A 19,396-nucleotide genomic window follows, 5' to 3' on the forward strand; every position below is an offset into this window, starting at 1 on the left:
CTTATTGTCACTATTTTTTGTGTTTGTTTGAAATAATTTAATGAACATCCCTGATAGATTGATTATGTCATGGATGGAAAAAAGACTGTCACTACAAAAAGCTGAATTAGAATTCCGTGGGATAAGCTTATAGAGATCTCCACAATAAATAATGGCGTTTGCTGGGAGTATCCTTACATATATCACCCTGGTTTCTTATTGATGAGTAAACATTAGTTTTGGACTTACTTGTAGAGTGACGAATTGTTTGCTACATGACCAACAACCTAACCCCCGGCGACCCCAACAAAAGAGATATACAGCTTTCAGACAGATGAATAAAATTAATATAGGCTAATTCATCATTTACTTTGATGGATTGATTAATTATGAACTTGTGAGCGGTGTTTTTCCATTTGCAGTGTACTTCCAGAAGATGACTGGTTCAATGAAGTTTGTCAAGACGCGATAGAGAAGCTGAGTGGTCAACCGAAGAACACCAACGGAGAGCGTGACCTCAACAGTCCAACCGCATCTGTTTCAGCTCAATCTATCTCATCCATGAGATCTCATGGAAGCTCCTGAGGCAAAATTGTTACAGAATCTGTACATTAGACTGCAGGCACACGGTTTGTGACGGGTAAAATGCCTTTATAGTATTTGCTTGCTCCATATTCTTTTCTTTATTTTAATGGCCAAAGCAGTAGATTTGTAGCCATAAATTTGATTTCTTGGAAGTCTAGAAATTCTTTATGGTTTCTCAGCAGAGGAGCATTTTGAGTGTGTACATGTCGATAAGGTGTTAGTACAGAACCTAAATTTGCATAGTTGTTTTGTGTTATATGTACAAGCTTATCTTGTAATGTTACCAATCCAAAATTTGCAAGATTCTCTCTCCCTCTCTCTCTCTCTCGTGTTGAAATTGAAACTTAAGCAACTAACTACTACTTTGAACAAAATGGTTGATTGGCCAGCAATCAACTTGAAAATGTAATGTTCACTTACATTGACTTCTATTGTGTTTTGTTTATTTTTTATGAACTAAGTAGAAGATTAATTGCTAAAGTAATACTACTAGGATATAGATATGTTTATAATAGCTATGTGGCGAAGGGCTAATGCATGCCTAAAACAATAACAAGAATACAAAATGGCAAATTCATGTTGACATTAACCATTATTCGCCGACCTCTGCTAAAATAATTCCAGTATTTGAACTAATATTCTTCTGAATTATTTGCTTTTATATTACAAATTCAAAAGTCTCCCAAGATTTATGGGCCTTTTCGAGACAGTAAAATCAAGCAAAAGCAGTTCAAGAATTTTCATGGAAATTACTTGTGGTTATATGCAAGAATTGGTCAGAGATATCTTCCAACCTCCTAAGTAACATAGGATATACGCTACTCGAGAGAAAAATTCTTATACTATAATTTGGTCGGTTAATACATGGACACTATAACATTTAAATATTTTACAATTACTATCTGATTAAATGTCAATCACAATTTGTTATATTAATAATATCTCTACTTTAATAAATAATTTGTTTTTTACTTGAAGAAAGGGGAGTAGGATGTATGCTTATCCGTAAAGCTTTCATCGTTTTAATGGACTTAGATAAGGAATTTAATAGTGGGACACAGACTATATATCAACTTGAATAACGAATTTAATAGGGGGACAAACAATATATCAACTTGAAAAATGAATTAATAGTGGGACACAAATATAGTTAGTAATACTAAAAGTATTTTGATAATCCACTCCAAGATACTACATAAGCCAATTAATGTCACTATCAAAAATTTATAACTACATTAAAAAGTCGCCAAATTCATGCGGACTAAATCAAACACATAATAATGCATATACACTAAATCCCCTTTCTAGACTTGAAGTAGTTTCTATTATAAACATTCATGGTCTTCCATTATTACCAATCTTAGATTCTGCCTAGTATTATACAATCATGCTTATTTTAAGAATCACCTGCTTGACTTTTCTTCATCTTCTTCTCTTTCATTTCACAAATGGATTCAACACCACAGCTGCAAAGGTTGACGTCGGAATCATTCTTGATCTTCAGACACCTCTTGGAAAGATGTTCAAAACTTGCATTTCTATGGCCATCGAAGATTTCTACTCCAAAAACACTTACAAAACGATGATCGTGCCTCATTTCAGAGATTCGAGCAGTGATATCGTTTCTGCAGCTTCTGCAGGTATGCATATGCATGTATAATGAAATTGAAAATGTTTGAAATTAGAATTTCGTGGAGCATTTTATGTTTTCAATTAGATTTTGTGCAATACTCCTATTATTTTGTAAATAAAGCGGAGAAAGAATAAGTGGGTGGAGACGAATAAAGTAGAGAGTGATATTTTTACTTTAAGTGGAATGAAAAACGAGTCACTTTGATGGAACACTGGAAGTATAAAATTGTATTATAATTTGAAATATTTTGTTTGATAAATAAAAATATTGACTTCTAATTGAATACATATTTTTATATTATATATTATGTACCTCTATAGTGTTATTTTTGTGTGATTTTTAATTGTTTATAAGAGTGTACATATAAGTTGTGTGTGTTGAATAGTATGTGTATTGTGTTTTTTATAGTGTGTGCACATAAATGTCACTATTGCATGTGTAGTGTGTGTATTGAGTGTTTATGAGGTGCCCAATTTTGAATTATTTTAAGTTTCAAATGTTAATTTTAGCTATGAGATTCAAACTGTAAATTGATAGGATTTGGATTAAGAATTCAATTATTTTTTGGTACAAAAGTGTGGATTTTCTAGTCAACCGGATCCTCACAATCACATTCTTTGCAAGCTATGGAAATTATGCTGATTTTGGCAAGATTTGAACTTTCCGTGCAGCTATTGATCTGCTCAAAAACAATCAAGTAATAGCGATTTTGGGGCCACAAAGATCCGTTCAAGCAGATTTTGTAATAGATATTGGTGACAAAGTGAATGTCCCAATAATCTCACCAGCAACCAGCCCATCTCTATCCCCTCAAGAGTCCCCATTCTTCATCAGATCTTCATGGTCCTCTGCTTCTCAAGCCAAAGCAGTTGCCGCAATCGTCAACCACTTTGGTTGGAGGGAAGTCGTCTTAGTCTACGAAGACACCAACTACGGCAGTGGCCTATTGCCTTTCCTAGCAGAGGATTTGCTCGAGAGCAACGCTCTTGTCTCAAACATGACACCAGTCTCCCCTTCTGCTGACAACGACGTCATTCTCGAAAGACTGTTCGAGCTGAAGAGGATGCAGACGAGGGTGTTTGTCGTCCACATGCTCCCACCTGTCGCGTCGCGTTTCTTCAAGATGGCCCGGAGAGCCGGGATGATGGAGGAGGGGTACGCTTGGATCATCGCGGACGCGCTCACTAGCTTGCTGGACTCGGTGGACTCCGAGACTATTGAGGCCATGCAAGGCGTGGTGGGCGTGAAGGCATGTTCCCCGCGTTCCAGTGAAGTTCAGAACTTCACTGGGCGCTGGAGGAAGAGGTTTCGCCAAGAGAATATGGAGCTTGAAACATCAAAACTGAATGTTTTTGGTTTGTGGGCTTATGACAGTGTTACCGCTCTAGCGGAATCCGTGGAGCGCGTAGGCGTGGATGCATCTCCGAGGTTCAATAAAACGGTTGTTGGCCGTAATTCGACAGATTTGGAAGCAATAGGGGTTTCAAATAGTGGTCCAAAACTTGCTCATTTGCTCAAAAACTTCACCTCAAAAGGGTTGAGTGGGGATTTTGTAATCAAGAATGGTGAATTGCAGGCTTCTGTGTTTGAGATCATGAATGTGGTAGGCAATGGAGCAAACAGCGTGGGATTCTGGAGGAAAAATCATGGGATTTCCAAGAGACTGAAGAAGGGAAATGATGCCGATGATGATCCGAAGCAGAGGCTAGGAGCTGTGGTGTGGCCGGGGCAGACGAGTGAGGCGCCACGAGGGTGGGAAGTGGCAGCTGCGAATGCGAGGAAGCTGAGGATCGGAGTGCCTACGAAATGCAGAACTAGCCAGCTTTTGGATGTTTCAATAGATGAAGAAACAGGGAAAGTTAATGCAAGTGGTTTCTGCATTGATGTGTTTGAAGAGGCCATGAGATCACTGCCTTATCCAGTTCAATTTGAATACATAGCTTTCAAAAATGCTGATCAAAATAGCACTTCTTACAACTATGATAGCCTGATTCAACAACTAGCCCTCAAGGTAAATTCACAACTCACATTTGGCTAATGAAATTTGAGCAATCCAATCCAATCCAATCCAATTAAATGTATCTTGTTTTTGTTTTTGCAGAAGCTTGATGGCGTGGTTGCAGACATAACGATGTCAGCTAAGCGATCGAAGCAAGCAGACATCACCATTCCCTACATAGAATCTGGGATCTCAACAGTTGTGCCAATAAAAGAAAGAGAGGAGAGTAGTTGGGATTTCATGGAGCCTCTGTCGAGCGAGCTATGGCTCACAACCGCAGCATTCTTCGTCTTCACTGGCTTCGTTGTGTGGGTCCTCGAGCATCGCCTCAATGATGATTTCCAAGGTCCCCTTCATCAGCAAGTAGGGATGATCTTATGGTTCGCCTTCTCAACACTAACCTTCTCACAGAGTAAGTCCTAATCTAAGCCTGAATTGATACTATAATTCTATAAATTCCCCTGAATAATACTGAGAACAGGTTTACGTAGAAATGTACGTATTGGTACACGTAAAAACACCTTAGGGAGTTATTCATGTTCAACCAAGTTTTAATAATACGATTGTCACAGTTACAGATGTACGAAGAACGTAAAATTTCAATACTTTTTCATAACAGAGGAGAAAGTGAAGAGCAACCTGTCGAGATTCGTGGTGATCGTATGGCTGTTTGCTGTTCTCGTGCTAACAGCGAGCTACACTGCAAACTTGACATCTCTGCGCACGGTGAAGCAGCTCGACACGACAGACTTTCGGGACATAACAATGAAAGGTGAATCAGTTGGGTTCAAAGAAGGGTCATTTGTGAGGGCAGTATTGGATGCAACTCAGCCAGATAAATCCAAGTTCAAAGTGCTCACCTCCTTTCAAGAGTATCATGAAGCACTCTCTTTAGGAAGCACAGGAGGTGGAGTTGCTGCAATTGTTGATAACTTGCCTTCCATCAAGCTCTTCCTCAATGATTATTGCCACAAATACACCATGAGTGGCTCAATCCATAGGAATTCTGGCTTTGGATTTGTAAGTTTTTTAATCAAATAAACTTACTAAATACTACCTCCGTCCCTGAAAATTTGATACAGTTTACTATTTCGGTCCGTCCCTGAAAATTTGATACACTTCACTTTTACCATTTTTGGTAGTGGACCCCATATTCCACTAACTCATTCCTACTCACATTTTATTATAAAACTAATACTTTAAAAGTAGGACTCACATCCCACCAACTTTTTCAACTCACTTTCCATTACATTTCTTAAAATCCGTGTCGGGTCAAAGATAGTAATATATAACTTTACTAATTTTGCATTAAAAACTGCAGCCGTTTCAGAAGAATTCTCCGCTGGCCCCGGACGTCTCGAGAGCAATCTTGGAGATGAAAGAGAATGGAAAAATGGATCAGATTTCGAGAAGATGGTTTGGCGAAGGAGGCTGCGGCTCAAGCAATGCGACGGCAGCCGATTCGAAAAGGCTAACTGTAAACAACTTCAAGGGGCTGTTCTTTATAACTGGGATATCTTCATTCTCAGCTCTAGCCATATTCTTGTTCATTTTTTTCTACAAGAATCGCCTTGTTTGGAGCTCTGATGTCTCTCTCAAGCACAAACTACTTCAACTTGCTCAACGTTTTGATCATAGGGAGAGACACGTTGAGTTGCTTAAGAAATCAGCAGTTGTCAATTGTGAAGAAATGGTTGCAGCAGAGAAGAGTAAGGCCATCAGCTGCATGTGTTGTGGAGAAGTCAAGTGGTCAACAATAGAGCTCGTGGTGACAAGACCCTAATTTATAGAAATAGAATTGATTAAACTGCATTACAAATTTTTTAATATTTTTGTCAGATAATCATGTGTAATTATTTTAACAAGAAATATGCTGTAATATTGTGTTGTACTGTACTTAAACGTTAGATTTAACTAATATGGGCAAGTCTAGTCTCAAACTATGCTAGTATGAAGGGATTTCCCTCAAAAGAAATTTAGGCGGAAATTAAAATAGAATAAAGGTTTCTAAATCCCTCGTAAGAAATACTCACTCTGTTCCATTTCCATAGTAATGGGGGCGTTTCTTTTCGGCACGGAGATTAAGAAAAATGTGTTAAGTGAGTTAAGTAAAGGGAGAATAATGTGAAAAATGATAAAGGTAGAGAGATGAAGAAAGAAAAAGTAAGAAAGAGTAAAGTATGTGTGAAAAAATGTGTTGACTTTTTATTAAAAAGGAAAATGACTCTATTACTATGGAACGGAGGGAGTACTACTTACAAGTTCATGGTGATACCGTGTTTGAGAGACGCAACTTCAGGGTTTAAAGACGTGTGGCCCAACTCGGCTTCAAAATCGCGTCTAGCAACACGTTTTTACATATTTTCCTTAACAAGAAGGTTTCCATTTATTGTAATTTTTCCAAGTAGAAAAAAAACATTATGACTTATATATTTATATGACAATGCATATGGCTAATAATTAATGAACACTATAAATATATCTCATCTTAATACACTATAAATATGGACATAGATATTCTCAGAGTTTGGACTTTGGAGTTTGAAAGTGACAACATGTTAGAGCATATATTTTGAAACCATAAAACTTAGGACACAAACTACTCTAACTTATATAATGCAAATATAAGCCTCTATTAAATTGATAAAAGATGTCAAGATTCAAACAACAGATGAGCAATAATTGGTCAGAGCTTTCAGCTAAATTGTATACCACGACTAAGTCGTCAGAATCTTAATTCAGTTATTTTGATTTAAAAACATGCATAATGGCTTAGATTATATGTAACTTTTTTATTGACTTCCATGGTCTTTTTGTTGTTTCTATAATTCATGGTAAAATATTACTTGAACTGATATTCTCTTTAATTTTTTGCTTTTCTTATATTACAAAATTCAAAAGTCTACTAAGATTTTTTGCACCTTTCGAGAAGTTTGTGAAATTACTATAGTTCAATTGGAGTATTAATTTAGTCTTCTTTAGTATAGTACGCGTACATGAATAGGAAAAAGTGGCAAAATTTCATGACAACTACTTCTAGTTTTTCACAAGAATTGGTCAGAGATACCATCCAAAGGCAGCTAACATAGTATATTCTCCTCTTGTGAGAAAATTCTTAATCATATTATAATTTGGTCAGCTATCTTTACTTTTTAATCCAATTTTATTTTTGACTTTGGGAAGTGGGCAAATGGATCTGAATTTCAGTGAAAATAACAATACTCTCATCCGTCCCAAATTAATTAAAGTCTTCTTATTATTTGGATGTACTGACTTAAATGAGTCATCATTTTTAGCATAATCAATCATTTTATTACGAGTAAAGGCCAAAAGTGGTCCTTAACATGTGGCCATTTTATCAATTTGGATTTGGTGGAAACGAAAGATTTGTTGGGGCATTTCGTCATCGGAAAATTTTTAATTTGGTCAAAATCGGACGTTGACCGTCTATTTTAGACGGTTCTGTTAATTGAGGATCGATTCGGGTCCGAGTTCATTTGTGAGGGACCAAATAATCAAAAAGATAATATTTAGGACCAAATTGATAAAACGGTCATATATTAGAGACCACTTTTAGCCTTTACTCTTTTGGAGTAGTAATTTATTTTGTTTTGTATCTTACTTTATTTGCTTATCTATTTTATTTTGTGTCCCACTTTATTTGAATGGAGTATGATTAAAATAATGAATTTTCCATTGGAACAAGAACCCATGGCGAATTCAAGATTCCAAAATAGAGATGAAAATATAAATTATACCACTAGCTATAAGGTAGTATATATTTTTTTTTCGGTCTTCGGAGCAACGTCGGAGACAAATGGAAAGGGCGGACATGACAATTTTTACATCCGAATAATGGTAAATTAGTCGCATAAAACCCTACATCCGCTGCTGACAAGAACTATATACATCAACTGACTTAATTAGTAGTACTAGTTAAAGTGCACTCCAAAATATTCGACAATGACAGTATGACACAACTATAACTATAATTTCATGTTACCAAATTCATGCTGACTAAATCAAACGCATATAATACAACTACTACTACTATTACTACATCTTTGCATGTTATACGTTCAAGACTTCAAACTAGCTACTTCTTTTATAAACTTATAGTAGGTCTTTGCATTATTATTTATTACCAATCTTAGATTCTTCATACCTTCCAAAGATGCATATTCCAAAACTCACCTTCCTCACCTTACTTCTTCTTCTTCTTCTCCTTCATTCCACCCGTGGATTCAACGCCACTGCAGCAAAGGCTGATGTCGGAGTCATTCTTGATCTTCAAACACCTCTCGGAAAGATGTACAAAACTTGCATTTCTATGGCCATTCAAGATTTCTACTCCAAAAACACTTACAAGATCATGATCGTGCCTCATTTCAGAGATTCGAGCACTGATATCGTCTCCGCAGCTTCTGCAGGTATGTGTATGAAATAGTATGATGTCCTAATAAGAAATACAAACCACTTAAATTTTGCTGATTTTGGTAAGATTTGAACTTCCCCTGCAGCTATTGATCTGCTCAAAAACACTCAAGTGATGGCGATTTTCGGGCCACAAACATCCATCCAAGCAGATTTTGTGATAGACATTGGTGATAAAGCGAAAGTCCCGATAATCTCACCAGCAACGAGTCCATCTCTCTCGCCTCGAGAATCTCCCTACTTCATCAGATCATCATGGTGCTCTGCTTCCCAAGGCAAAGCAATTGCTGCAATCGTCAAAAACTTTGGTTGGAGGGAAGTTGTCTTAGTCTACGAAGACACAACTTATGGGATTGGATTGTTGCCATTTTTAAATGAGGATTTGTTACAAAGCAACGCTCTTGTCTCAAACATGACATCAATCTCCCCTTCTGCTGAGAATGATGACATTCTTGAAAGACTGTTCGAGCTGAAGATGATGCAGACAAGGGTGTTTGTCGTCCACATGCTCCCACCTGTTGCGTCGCGTTTCTTCAAGATGGCCCAGAGAGCCGGGATGATGGATGAGGGGTATGCTTGGATCACTGCGGACGCGCTCTCTAGTTTGCTGGACTCTTTGGATCCAGAGACTATTGAGGCCATGCAAGGCGTGGTAGGCGTGAAGGCCTATTCCCCGCGGTCTAGTGAAGTTAAGAACTTCACTAGGCGATGGAGGAAGAGGCTTCGCCAGGACAATCCGGAGCTTGAAAGATCAGAACTTAACGCTTTTGGTTTGTGGGCTTATGACAGCATAACCGCTCTAGCAGAATCCGTGGAGCGTAAAGGTGTGGATGCATCTCCGAGATTCAAGAAAACAGCTCGTGGAACAGATTTGGAAGCAATAGGAACCTCAAACAGTGGTCCAAAACTTGCTCCTTTGCTCAGAAACTTCACTTCAAAAGGGTTGAGTGGGGATTTTATAATCAAGAATGGTGAATTGCAGGCTTCTGTGTTTGAGATCATGAATGTGGTAGGCAATGGAGCAAACACTGTGGGATTTTGGAGGGAAAATCAAGGGATTTCCAAGAGACTGAAGAAGGGAGATGATGGTGATGATGATCCGAAGCAGATTCTAGGAGCTGTGGTGTGGCCCGGGCAGACGAGCGAGGTGCCACGAGGGTGGGAAGTGGCGGCTGCGAATGCGAGGAAGCTGAGGATCGGAGTGCCTACGAAATGCAGAGCTAGCCAGCTTGTGAATGTTTCAATAGATGAAGAAACAGGCAAAGTTAATGCAAGTGGTTTCTGCATTGATGTGTTTGAAGAGGCAATGAGATCACTGCCTTATCCAATTCAGTTTGAATACATAGCTTTCAAAAATGCTGATCAAAGTACTACATATTATAACTATGAAAGCCTCCTTCAACAACTCTCCCTCAAGGTAAATCACAACTCACTTTTCTTTTCCTTTGTTTTGCATTTTGCAATGGACTAAGAGCATTTGTTGGCAATGACAGAATTTTGATGCAGTGGTAGCAGATATAACCATGACAGCAAAGAGATCAAAACAAGTAGACTTCACCATTCCCTACATAGAATCTGGGATTTCTACAGTTGTGCCAATACAGGAAAGCAAGGAGAGTGCTTGGGATTTCATGGAGCCTCTCACGCCCGGTCTATGGTTCACCATCGGAGCCTTGTTCGTCTTCACTGGCTTCGTCGTGTGGGTCCTCGAGCATCGCCACAACCAAGAGTTCCGAGGCCCGCTTCACCAACAATTAGGGATGATCTTCTGGTTCGCCTTCTCAACACTAACCTTTTCACAGAGTAAGTCCTAATCTAAGCCATGTATGTTTAACTCGAAAACTGTTTTTTTGGGAAGTAATCTGATTTCTAAAATATTATGATTCTCAAAGTGTCAATACTTTTTCATGACAGAGGAGAAAGTGAAGAGCAACCTGTCAAGATTCGTGGTGATCGTATGGCTATTTGCTGTGCTCGTGCTAACAGCGAGCTACACTGCAAACTTGACATCTCTGCGCACGGTGAAGCAGCTCGATGCCACGGACTTTCGGGACATAACAATGAAAGGTGAATGTGTTGGGTTCAAAGAAGGCTCAGTTGTGAGGGCAGTTTTGGATAGTACAATACCAGACACCTCCAAGTTAAAAGTCCTGACCTCCTTTGAAGAGTACCACCAAGCACTTTCATTAGGTAGCAGAAAAGGTGGAGTTGCTGCAGTTGTTGACAACTTGCCTTCCATTAAGCTCTTCCTCCACAACTATTGCCACAAATACACCATGAGTGGTTCAGTCCATGGATATTACGGTTTTGGATTTGTAAGTGCGTCGCGTTTACTTTTTTTATGCTCGATAAGATACATGATGATTGAGTCTTTTTAGTCCATTATTTGCTACTCCCTTCATCCAACAATAAAAGTCTCATTCTGCTATCTTGGTTTGTTTTCTTTTCACATTTCTTTAAACACGTGCCGAATAAAAGTTAGACTCCTATCTGAGTTTCTGCAGGCGTTTCAAAAGGGCTCCCCACTAACCTCGGATGTTTCACGAGAAATCTTGGAGATGAAAGAGAACGGGAAAATGGACCGGATTTCGAGAAAATGGTTTGGCGAAGGAGGCTGCGGCTCGAGCAATGCGACGGCTGCTGACTCGAAAAGGCTAACTGTAAACAACTTCAAGGGGCTGTTCTTGATCACTGGCCTGTCTTCATTCTCAGCTCTAGCCATATTCTGGTTCCTTTTTTTCTACAAGAATCGACTCGTTTGGAGCTCGGAGGCCTCTCTCAAGCACAAACTAGTTCAACTTGCTCAGATTTTTGATAGGGAGAGAGATGATGAGTAACTGCTCATTGTGAAGAAATGATAAAATAGAATGATGCTGCTAATCTTGAATTTATAGCAGTAGAGTTTATATTTTTTTAACAGGAAACATGCTGTAATTCTTTTGTCAGATAATGAAGTGTACATATATGGTGTTTGTGATTAGGAGTGAAGAAGAATTAGGATTAGAGGTATGGGCTTCATTCTTGTGAGAGGCATCAAAAGTAACAATATAAAGAATAATGAAGAATAATTTTATCCACCATGAATATTTTCTATGTGCAACAACAAAAAGCAACTTTGTAGTTATGAATTATTAGCCTCTTGCATTTCTATATCAACCGTTGAGAGCCCTTCATCTTGGGAAAACATTCCTTCTTCATCACAACAAGTCCTAATTGATGGACTTTGTGATAAACCCTCAGATTCTGAGTGTATTGATCTTCTCCCAACAAAAGCTCTAGCAAGACTATGAAGCTTTTTCTTGACTGAAGCCGATGAGGCTAATATATGCCGGTTCTCATAAAAGAATCCGGAGAAGAACACAGCTAGAGCCATTGATGATGATAGCCCTGCAATGAGGAAAAGGCCGGTGAAACGATCCAGATCCAGGCTTTCCAATCCATCACCATAGCAGGCTTGTGGTCTAAACCACCTTCTTGTGAAATTTCTTAATTCATATCAAAAAATAAAATCCATATTTATGGAGTGAATCAGTAGTTACCCAAAATTAATAATGGATTGTTTCTTTTGAGGGAATTAGTAATTGATAGACAAATATTGAGAAAAAAAGTTGATACAAACCTTTCATAGTTCAAACCTGACATTTAAAATACAATATTACAGGTATTTACAATCAAAATTACTGCATCAAGACTAGAATATAAGTAACAAGTCACAGTTGTATTGTTGACCACTTCCCTTGTTCACAACAAATGCAGCTTTTGGGCTTACTCTTCATCTCTGCAGCAACCATTTCTTCACAAACAACTGCTGATTTCTTGGAAAATGGCAGCAACTCATTGTCGCTCTCCCTATGATCAAAACGTTGAGCAAGTTGAAGTAGTTTGTGCTTGAGAGAAGCATCAGAGCTCCAAACAAGGCGATTATCGTACAAAAAAGTGACCAAGAATATGAGCAGAGCTGATAATGAAGATAAGCCAGTAATGTAGAACAGCCCACTGAAGTTTTTGACATCTAGCTTTCTGGAGTCAGCATCCGTTGTATTGTTTGAGCTGCAGCCTCCTTCGCCAAACCATTTTCTTGAAATCTGATCCCTTTTTCCAGTCTCTTTCATCATCAAGATTTCTCTTGAAACATCTGGGGCGAGGGGTGAACCCTTTTGAAAGGCAAATCCAAAGCCAGAATTTCTATGGATGAGACCACTCATGGTGTATTTGTTGCAGTATTTGTAGAGGAAGACCTTAAGGGAAGGCACATTATCAACAACTGCATCAACTCCACCTCTTGAGCTGCCTAAAGAGAGTCCCTTATCGTACTCTTCGAAGGTGGTGTAAACTGTAAGCTTGGAATTGTCTGATAAAGTAGCACCCAAAACTGCCCTCACAAAAGACCCTTCTTTGAACCCCACAGATGTTATGTTCCGGTAGTCCGTGGATGCCAGCTGATTCACCGTCCGCAGAGATGTCAAGTTTGCAGTGTAGCTCGTCGATAGCACAAGCACCACAAACAGCCATACGATCACCACGAATCTTGACAAGTTGCTCTTCACTCTCTCCCCTGTCATCTCATCACACTTATTCTTATTTCTATTTATGAAACTAAATGTTATATTGGCCATTCATCTGTGCTGCAGATTCAGCTGGAGTGTGGAGGAGTAAGTAGAAATGGGGTTTTGAAGTGTAGGCTGTCAAATGCAACTGGAAATAGCCAAGAATGTTCAGGGACCGTTGGATCAAAGCCTATTGATCATTCTAATCTGAGCCGTTGATTTGTCTTTGACTGTTTTAGTTGACTAGCATTAAAAAGCTTTACAGCTTCGCAGAGTTCTTGGATCCTTGACTCCGGTTGCAGTTTTCACATGAGTTCCAATGAATCATGGTTTGAATCCTTATCCGAGACCATTGGGTCAGTGGTGCTGGGGAACAACCAGGTCTGTAAAATTGAAGCAGTAGGAAATATCCGGCTGAGATTAGCTGATGGATCGATCATAGTTCTTGCTGATGTGAGATTCATCCCCGAGGTTAAAAGAAATTTGATTTCACTTGGGGTTCTTGATAGCAAAGGGTGTTCATTCTGCTCTTTTGGTGGAAAGATGGAGGTTAGCAAGGGTAAGGAGGTTATTCTCCGAGGGGAAAGAAGAGGAATCCTATACTATCTAGATGCATCAGTGGTGAAGCCTGGTGAATCAAATGCAGTCAAGGCTGACCCCATCAAATTGTGGCATCTGAGGTTAGGCCATCCAGCTTTTGGTAGTGTAGACCAACTGATCAAGAAGCAGCTGATAGCTGGAGCAGGAGATAAGAATGCTCAGTCTTGTGAGGAGTGCATATTGGCCAAGGCAAAGAAGTTACCATATCCTAGAGGTAAACACAACTCTCAGGCTCCTTTAGATTATGCTCATAGCGATTTATGGGGGCCTGCTCCAGTGAATTCTGTGGGAGGAGGAAGGTACTATATGACAATTATAGATGATTATTCTAGAAAGATTTGGCTGTATGTGTTAAAGGAGAAATCTGAGGCATTTATGAAATTTAAGGAATGGTGTAACTTGATGAAGAATGAGAGGGGTTGTATACTTAAATGTTTAAGAACAGATAATGGGTTAGAGTTCCTGTCAAAGGAATTTGAAAGTTTCTGCCATGAGAATGGAATCAAAAGGACTTTTCCCCCGGGAACCCTCAAATGTTGGGGCGAAAGACCCCAATAAAAATTTTATTGGAGGGGGAAAGGTCCATGTTTTTAAACGGAAGGAGAAGAGGGGGGGAAAGGGCGGCCCGGAAAAGGAAGCTTATGAATATGTGTCCTTCATCAAAAAAATACCCCCGATCATGATGGTAGGGGTTTTGGGAAATTATTCTCATCTCAGATTGTGCGTTTTACTTCCTTGGGGTAAATTTGGATGGGAAAGGGCCAAGTGGTGATGTTTTTTAAAAAGGCCAAAAATTCTGGTTTGAGGGGGGAAGGCAAAAGATTGTCATGGAAGAGATGTTATCTTCCCCGAATCAAATCCATTGGGGGTTTTGAATGAAAAAATTAACCCGCAAAGGGGGGAAAAGTCTATTTGGAAATTTAGGTGGAGATGAGTCTACGGGAATTGAGGTGGAGACGAGTAAACCGGGGGAAAGAAGGGGGAGGGGAAAATGATTTTGACGAGAGTTGGGGCTAGCAATAAAGTTTGACCCGGGGAATACCCGGGCAAGAGATAGAGTTAAAAGGTGGGTGTGAAGCCACCAGCAAGGTATGTTGATTAAAACGCTATATTTTGCTTTTTGTGGGGGCCGAGGGGAATGGTCTTTTCGCCCCCGAGTCTTACAATGCAGAAAATGAACCGAAAGAGAAGGATTTGTTTTTGGGCAATGATTGGGGAAAGAGCCCCCTTTTTTGGGGAAAACGGGTCGGGATAAATTTGGGGGGAGGAAGATAGTCACCGTTAAAGGATTTTTAAAAAAAAGAAAATCCCCGATGAAAGAAAATAAGATTAAAGGGCCGGGTTGGGGGCCCGGGGGTTTTAAAGAAGAAGGGAGACTATCAAAGGGTTTTCCCCCTGGGGTGAAACACACATCCTTCGTATTCTCCTAGCGGGGCCCAAAAAGGGGATTAACCGGGGAAAAAAGGGGGAAAACCCCTTTTTTACATGGAGATTTAGAAAGACTATATAAAAGCAACAACCCCCAAAGGGTTTTTGTGAAGGGGGGAGAAGAACATAAAGTGTGCTTCCGAAGAAAGAGTATCTACGGTTTTAAAAGGGGCCCGACCAATGGCAAAAAGGAAATTTTGAGGCATATTTTGAGGAATGGTTTCCCAAAAAATCCAAGTATGAGAATGCGTGTACATCAAAAGGAAGGGGGGAAAAGGGGGGCATACTTTTCTTATATGTTGGACATATTTCGGGGGGAGTAAAAAAGGGGTAAAATGAAAGATGGGTTTGAGTTCGGTTTTGACAGAAGGGTCTTAAGTGCCGGGGGATATTGGGGATGAATATTGTAAAAAACAGAGAAAAGAAAAGGAAAAATTTTGGGGCAACGGGTTTACTATATCGGGAAGGCTAATTGAGAAATACAAGATTGGGTGATGTCAAGGCAGGGAACACCACTTCTCGCACTTGCTTTTTCGCCAAACCCAGTTTTAACGGGAAAAGGGAAAAGGGTATCCCGTATGCTAATATGGCGGGGGGGGAGAAAGCCATGATTGGAACTAGACCTGACATAAAACTCAAGCCATCCGGGGGCTAGTAGATTCATGGCAGACCATAAAAAACCTTTGGGGGTTTCAAAAAGGACTCTTAAATACTTGAAGGAGCTGGGGATTATGGAATATTTAGTGTGGAGGAGTAAGTAGAAATGGGGTTTTGAAGTGTAGGCTGTCAAATGAAACTGGAAATAGCCAAGAATGTTCAGGGACCGTTGGATCAAAGCCTATTGATCATTCTAATCTGAGCCGTTGATTTGTCTTTGACTGTTTTAGTTGACTAGCATTAAAAAGCTTTACAGCTTCGTTGTTTTTTCCCCAATTTCAGTTTTTACTTCTACCCTAGAACAGAGAATGTATTCTTGATTCTTCAAGATTGGTTTACTGCTTTATCAATAAAGTTTCTGATTTCTTGTTCCGATTTGATCTTATTGTTTGTTCGATTGATTCCATCTCTCGCACCAACACTAAATATGGCAAAAGTGAAATAGGAAATGTAATGAAGAACATTCAGATAGTACTACTTTCTTAGGCATGTCAAACCAGGACTTACTCTGTGAAAAAGTTAATGTTGAGAAGGCGAACCAGAAAATCATCCCTATTTGCTTGTGAGGAGGGCCTCGGAACTCTTCGTTCAGGCGATGCTCGAGGACCCACACGACAAAGCCGGTGAAGATGAAGGTACCTCCAATGGTGATCCAGAGGTCTCTTGTGAGAGGTGCCATGAAATCCCAAGTATTCTCTTTGTCCTTTATTAGGACAACGGTCGAAATCCCAGATTCTATGTAGGGAATGGTGAAGTCTACTTGTTGTGCTCGGCTAGCTGACATCGTTATATCTGCTACCACTGCATCAACTCTCTGTCATTTCCAACAAAATGTTTTCAGTCCTTTGAAAAACAAAACTAACACAAGGGAAAATACAAAATTTACCTTGAGTGCTAGCTGTTGAATGAGGCTGTCATAGTTATAAATAGTGCTATTTTGATCAGCATTTTTGAAAGGGATGTATTCAAATTGAACTGGATAAGGCAGTGATCTCATTGCCTCTTCAAACATTTCAATGCAGAAACCACTTGCATTAACTTTCCCTGTTTCTTCATCTATTGAAACATTCACAAGCTGGCCGGCTCTGCACTTCATCGGCACTCCCACCCTCAGCTTCCTCGCATTCACAGCCGCAGCTTCCCACCCTCGTGGCGCCTCACTAGTCTGCCCCGGCCACACCACGGCCCCGAGCGTATGCTTAATATCACCAACATCATCATCTCCCTTGAATCTCTTGGAAATCCCTTGATTTTCCCTCCAAAATCCCACAGTGTTTGCTCCATTGCCTACCACATTCATGATCTCAAACACAGAAGCCTGCAATTCACCATTCTTGATCATGAAATCCCCACTCAACCCTTTTGAGGTGAAGTTTCTGAGCAGAGGAGCAAGTCTTGGACCACTATTTGAAACCCCTATTGCTTCCATATCTGTCAGATTACCTCTACCAACGGCCGTTTTATTGAATCTCGGAGATGCATCTGCGCGTACGCGCTCCACGGATTCTGCTAGAGCAGTTATGCTGTCATAAGCCCACAGGCCAAAAACGTTCAGTTCTGATGTTTCAAGCGCTGGATTGTCCTGGCGAAACCTCTTCCTCCATCGCCCAGTGAAGTTGTGAACTTCACTGGACCTCGGAAAATAGGCCTTCACGCCCACCACGCCTTGCATGGCCTCAATAGTCTCTGAATCCACAGAGTCTAGCAAACTAGTGAGCGCGTCCGCGATGATCCAAGCATAACCCTCCCCCATCATCCCGGCTCTCCGGGCCATCTTGAAGAAACGCGACGCAACAGGTGGGAGCATGTGGACGACAAACACCCTCGTCTGCATCCTCCTCAGCTCCAACAGTTTTTCAAGAATCAGGTCATTGTCAGCAGAAGGGGAGATTGCTGTCATGTTTGAAACAAGAGCATTGCTCTCTAAAAAACGCTCGGTTAGAAATGGCAATAGTCCAATCCCATAAATGGTGTCTTCGTAGACTAAGACAACTTCCCTCCAATCAAAGTGGTTGACAATTGCAGCAACTGCTTTGGCCTGAGAAGCAGAGCACCATGAAGATCTGATGAAGAATGGGGACTCTTGAGGGGACAGAGATGGACTGGTTGCTGGTGAGATTATTGGGACTTTCACTCTATCACCAATATCTATCACAAAATCTGCTTGAATGGATGCTTGTGGCCCGAAAATCGCTATCACTTGAGTGTTTTTGAGCAGATCAATAGCTGCATGGGAAGTTCAATTCTTACCAAATTTCCATAACTTGCTTCCAATGTAGTAATAAAGAAGAAATCGACGTAATAAATATACATACCTGCAGAAGCTGCAGAGACGATATCACTGCTCGAATCTCTGAAATGAGGCACGATCATCGTCTTGTAAGTGTTTTTGGAGTAGAAATCTTCAATGGCCATAGAAATGCAAGTTTTGAACATCTTTCCAAGAGGTGTCTGAAGATCAAGAATGATTCCCACATCAACCTTTGCAGCTGCGGCGTTGGTGAAATGATCAAAAAGGAAAAGAAAGGTGAAGAAGGTGAGCTTTGAAATAGGCATATTTTGGAAGTACTGTATGAAGAATCTAAGATTGATAGTTATGAAAATATTTATTATACAAGTCTTGAAGGGGGATTTAGTGTATATGTAATTATGTTTAGAGATGTAATATGTTTTTGATTTAGTCAGCTTGAATTTTGTGACATTGAAATTATAGTTATAATAGTGGCATTGTCAAACCACTGTGAGTACTAATGTTACTCAGTCAGTTGAGTATCCCATTAAATACATTAAACCATAAAAGCTTTCTTGTAAGCAAGCGTCCTTACCCACTTTTTAATACTAGTAAAAACTAAAAATAATAGTAGTACTAAGCATTAATTATCAAAGCAGAGATATTATTATAATAAAATTTATGGTTGACATTAATAGATAGAATTTGTAAAATAATTAAATACTAATATAGTGCATACGCATTAACCGACCAAAGTGGAGTGTAAGAATTTCTCTCGTGTAGCTCATAGTAGTACTAGTACTAAACCATATGTTACCTTGGATTATATATCTGACCAAATCTTATCCAAATAAATTTTCTTTTCCTATCCATGAAATTAGTAAATTCAGCAGTAGAGTTTATTTAACAGGAAATATGATGTAATTCTTTTGTCAGATAATAAGGTGTACTGTACATATATGGTGTTTTTTGATAGGAGTGAAGAAGAATTAGGACTAGAGCTATGGGCTTCATTCTTGTGAGAGGCATCAAAATTAACAATATAAAGAGTAATGAAGAATAATTTTGACCACTATGAATATTTTCTATGTAAAACAACAAAAAACAACTTTGTAGTATCTTAGTTAATGTTGGTTTCAAACATAAGGGAGCACTCATTTTGTCATGCATCTACATACTACTACTAATTAGAAGCTTCTTCATGCATTTTTGTTGTTAAAATTGAGCCAGGGGGTACTACATACTACTACTAATTAGTTAAATTTTCCACAAGGAAATAGTGCATATTCTTGTGGGACGGAGGG

The 19,396-nt window shown here is 39.5% G+C and overlaps 4 protein-coding genes across 4 annotated transcripts in view; 3 read left to right on the plus strand and 1 right to left on the minus strand.

Annotated features, from left to right (window-relative positions):
- Positions 1–564, plus strand: part of LOC125205033 (glutamate receptor 2.2-like) — a 3,084-nt gene extending 2,520 nt beyond the window's left edge. Inside the window, exon 3 of the mRNA XM_048103831.1 lies at positions 402–564. Coding sequence (XP_047959788.1) covers positions 402–564 — 163 coding nt within the window. The remainder of the gene's footprint in view (positions 1–401) is intronic.
- Positions 565–1,877: 1,313 nt separating this feature from the next.
- On the plus strand, positions 1,878–6,116 carry LOC125204323 (glutamate receptor 2.7-like). Its single transcript, XM_048102942.1, has 5 exons — positions 1,878–2,204; positions 2,869–4,208; positions 4,299–4,608; positions 4,816–5,216; positions 5,518–6,116. The coding sequence occupies exons 1-5, from the start codon at positions 1,952–1,954 to the stop codon at positions 5,977–5,979; spliced, it is 2,766 nt and encodes a 921-aa protein (XP_047958899.1). The 5' UTR covers positions 1,878–1,951; the 3' UTR covers positions 5,980–6,116.
- A 2,254-nt stretch (positions 6,117–8,370) lies between these two features.
- LOC125205034 (glutamate receptor 2.7-like) lies at positions 8,371–11,467 on the plus strand. The gene is made up of 5 exons (XM_048103833.1): positions 8,371–8,626; positions 8,717–10,047; positions 10,124–10,433; positions 10,545–10,945; positions 11,135–11,467. Exons 1-5 carry the CDS (start codon positions 8,371–8,373, stop codon positions 11,465–11,467), a joined length of 2,631 nt encoding a protein of 876 aa, XP_047959790.1.
- Positions 11,468–11,751: 284 nt separating this feature from the next.
- Positions 11,752–18,418, minus strand: LOC125205036 (glutamate receptor 2.7-like). Its single transcript, XM_048103834.1, has 5 exons — positions 18,178–18,418; positions 16,749–18,088; positions 16,370–16,676; positions 12,345–13,185; positions 11,752–12,100 (listed from the first exon to the last, which is right to left on the minus strand). Exons 1-5 carry the CDS (start codon positions 18,416–18,418, stop codon positions 11,752–11,754), a joined length of 3,078 nt encoding a protein of 1,025 aa, XP_047959791.1.
- Between the last annotated feature and the right edge of the window lie 978 nt (positions 18,419–19,396).

Source organism: Salvia hispanica, chromosome 2 (assembly GCF_023119035.1).
Source record: "Salvia hispanica cultivar TCC Black 2014 chromosome 2, UniMelb_Shisp_WGS_1.0, whole genome shotgun sequence".
Lineage (NCBI taxonomy): Eukaryota > Viridiplantae > Streptophyta > Magnoliopsida > Lamiales > Lamiaceae > Salvia > Salvia hispanica.

Bases quoted from the DNA above. Each gene is read 5' to 3' on its own strand.
- LOC125205034 (XM_048103833.1), top strand. From the start codon at position 8,371: ATGCATATTCCAAAACTCACCTTCCTCACCTTACTTCTTCTTCTTCTT. The intron at 8,627-8,716 runs GTATGTGTATGA...CTTCCCCTGCAG, and splicing joins CGTCTCCGCAGCTTCTGCAG to CTATTGATCTGCTCAAAAAC. The intron at 10,048-10,123 runs GTAAATCACAAC...TGGCAATGACAG, and splicing joins TTCAACAACTCTCCCTCAAG to AATTTTGATGCAGTGGTAGC.
- LOC125204323 (XM_048102942.1), top strand. From the start codon at position 1,952: ATGCTTATTTTAAGAATCACCTGCTTGACTTTTCTTCATCTTCTTCTC. The intron at 2,205-2,868 runs GTATGCATATGC...CTTTCCGTGCAG, and splicing joins CGTTTCTGCAGCTTCTGCAG to CTATTGATCTGCTCAAAAAC. The intron at 4,609-4,815 runs GTAAGTCCTAAT...TTTTCATAACAG, and splicing joins AACACTAACCTTCTCACAGA to AGGAGAAAGTGAAGAGCAAC.
- LOC125205036 (XM_048103834.1), bottom strand. From the start codon at position 18,418: ATGCCTATTTCAAAGCTCACCTTCTTCACCTTTCTTTTCCTTTTTGAT. The intron at 18,089-18,177 runs GTATGTATATTT...CTTCCCATGCAG, and splicing joins CGTCTCTGCAGCTTCTGCAG to CTATTGATCTGCTCAAAAAC. The intron at 12,101-12,344 runs GTGACTTGTTAC...TTTCACAAGAAG, and splicing joins AAGTGGTCAACAATACAACT to GTGGTTTAGACCACAAGCCT.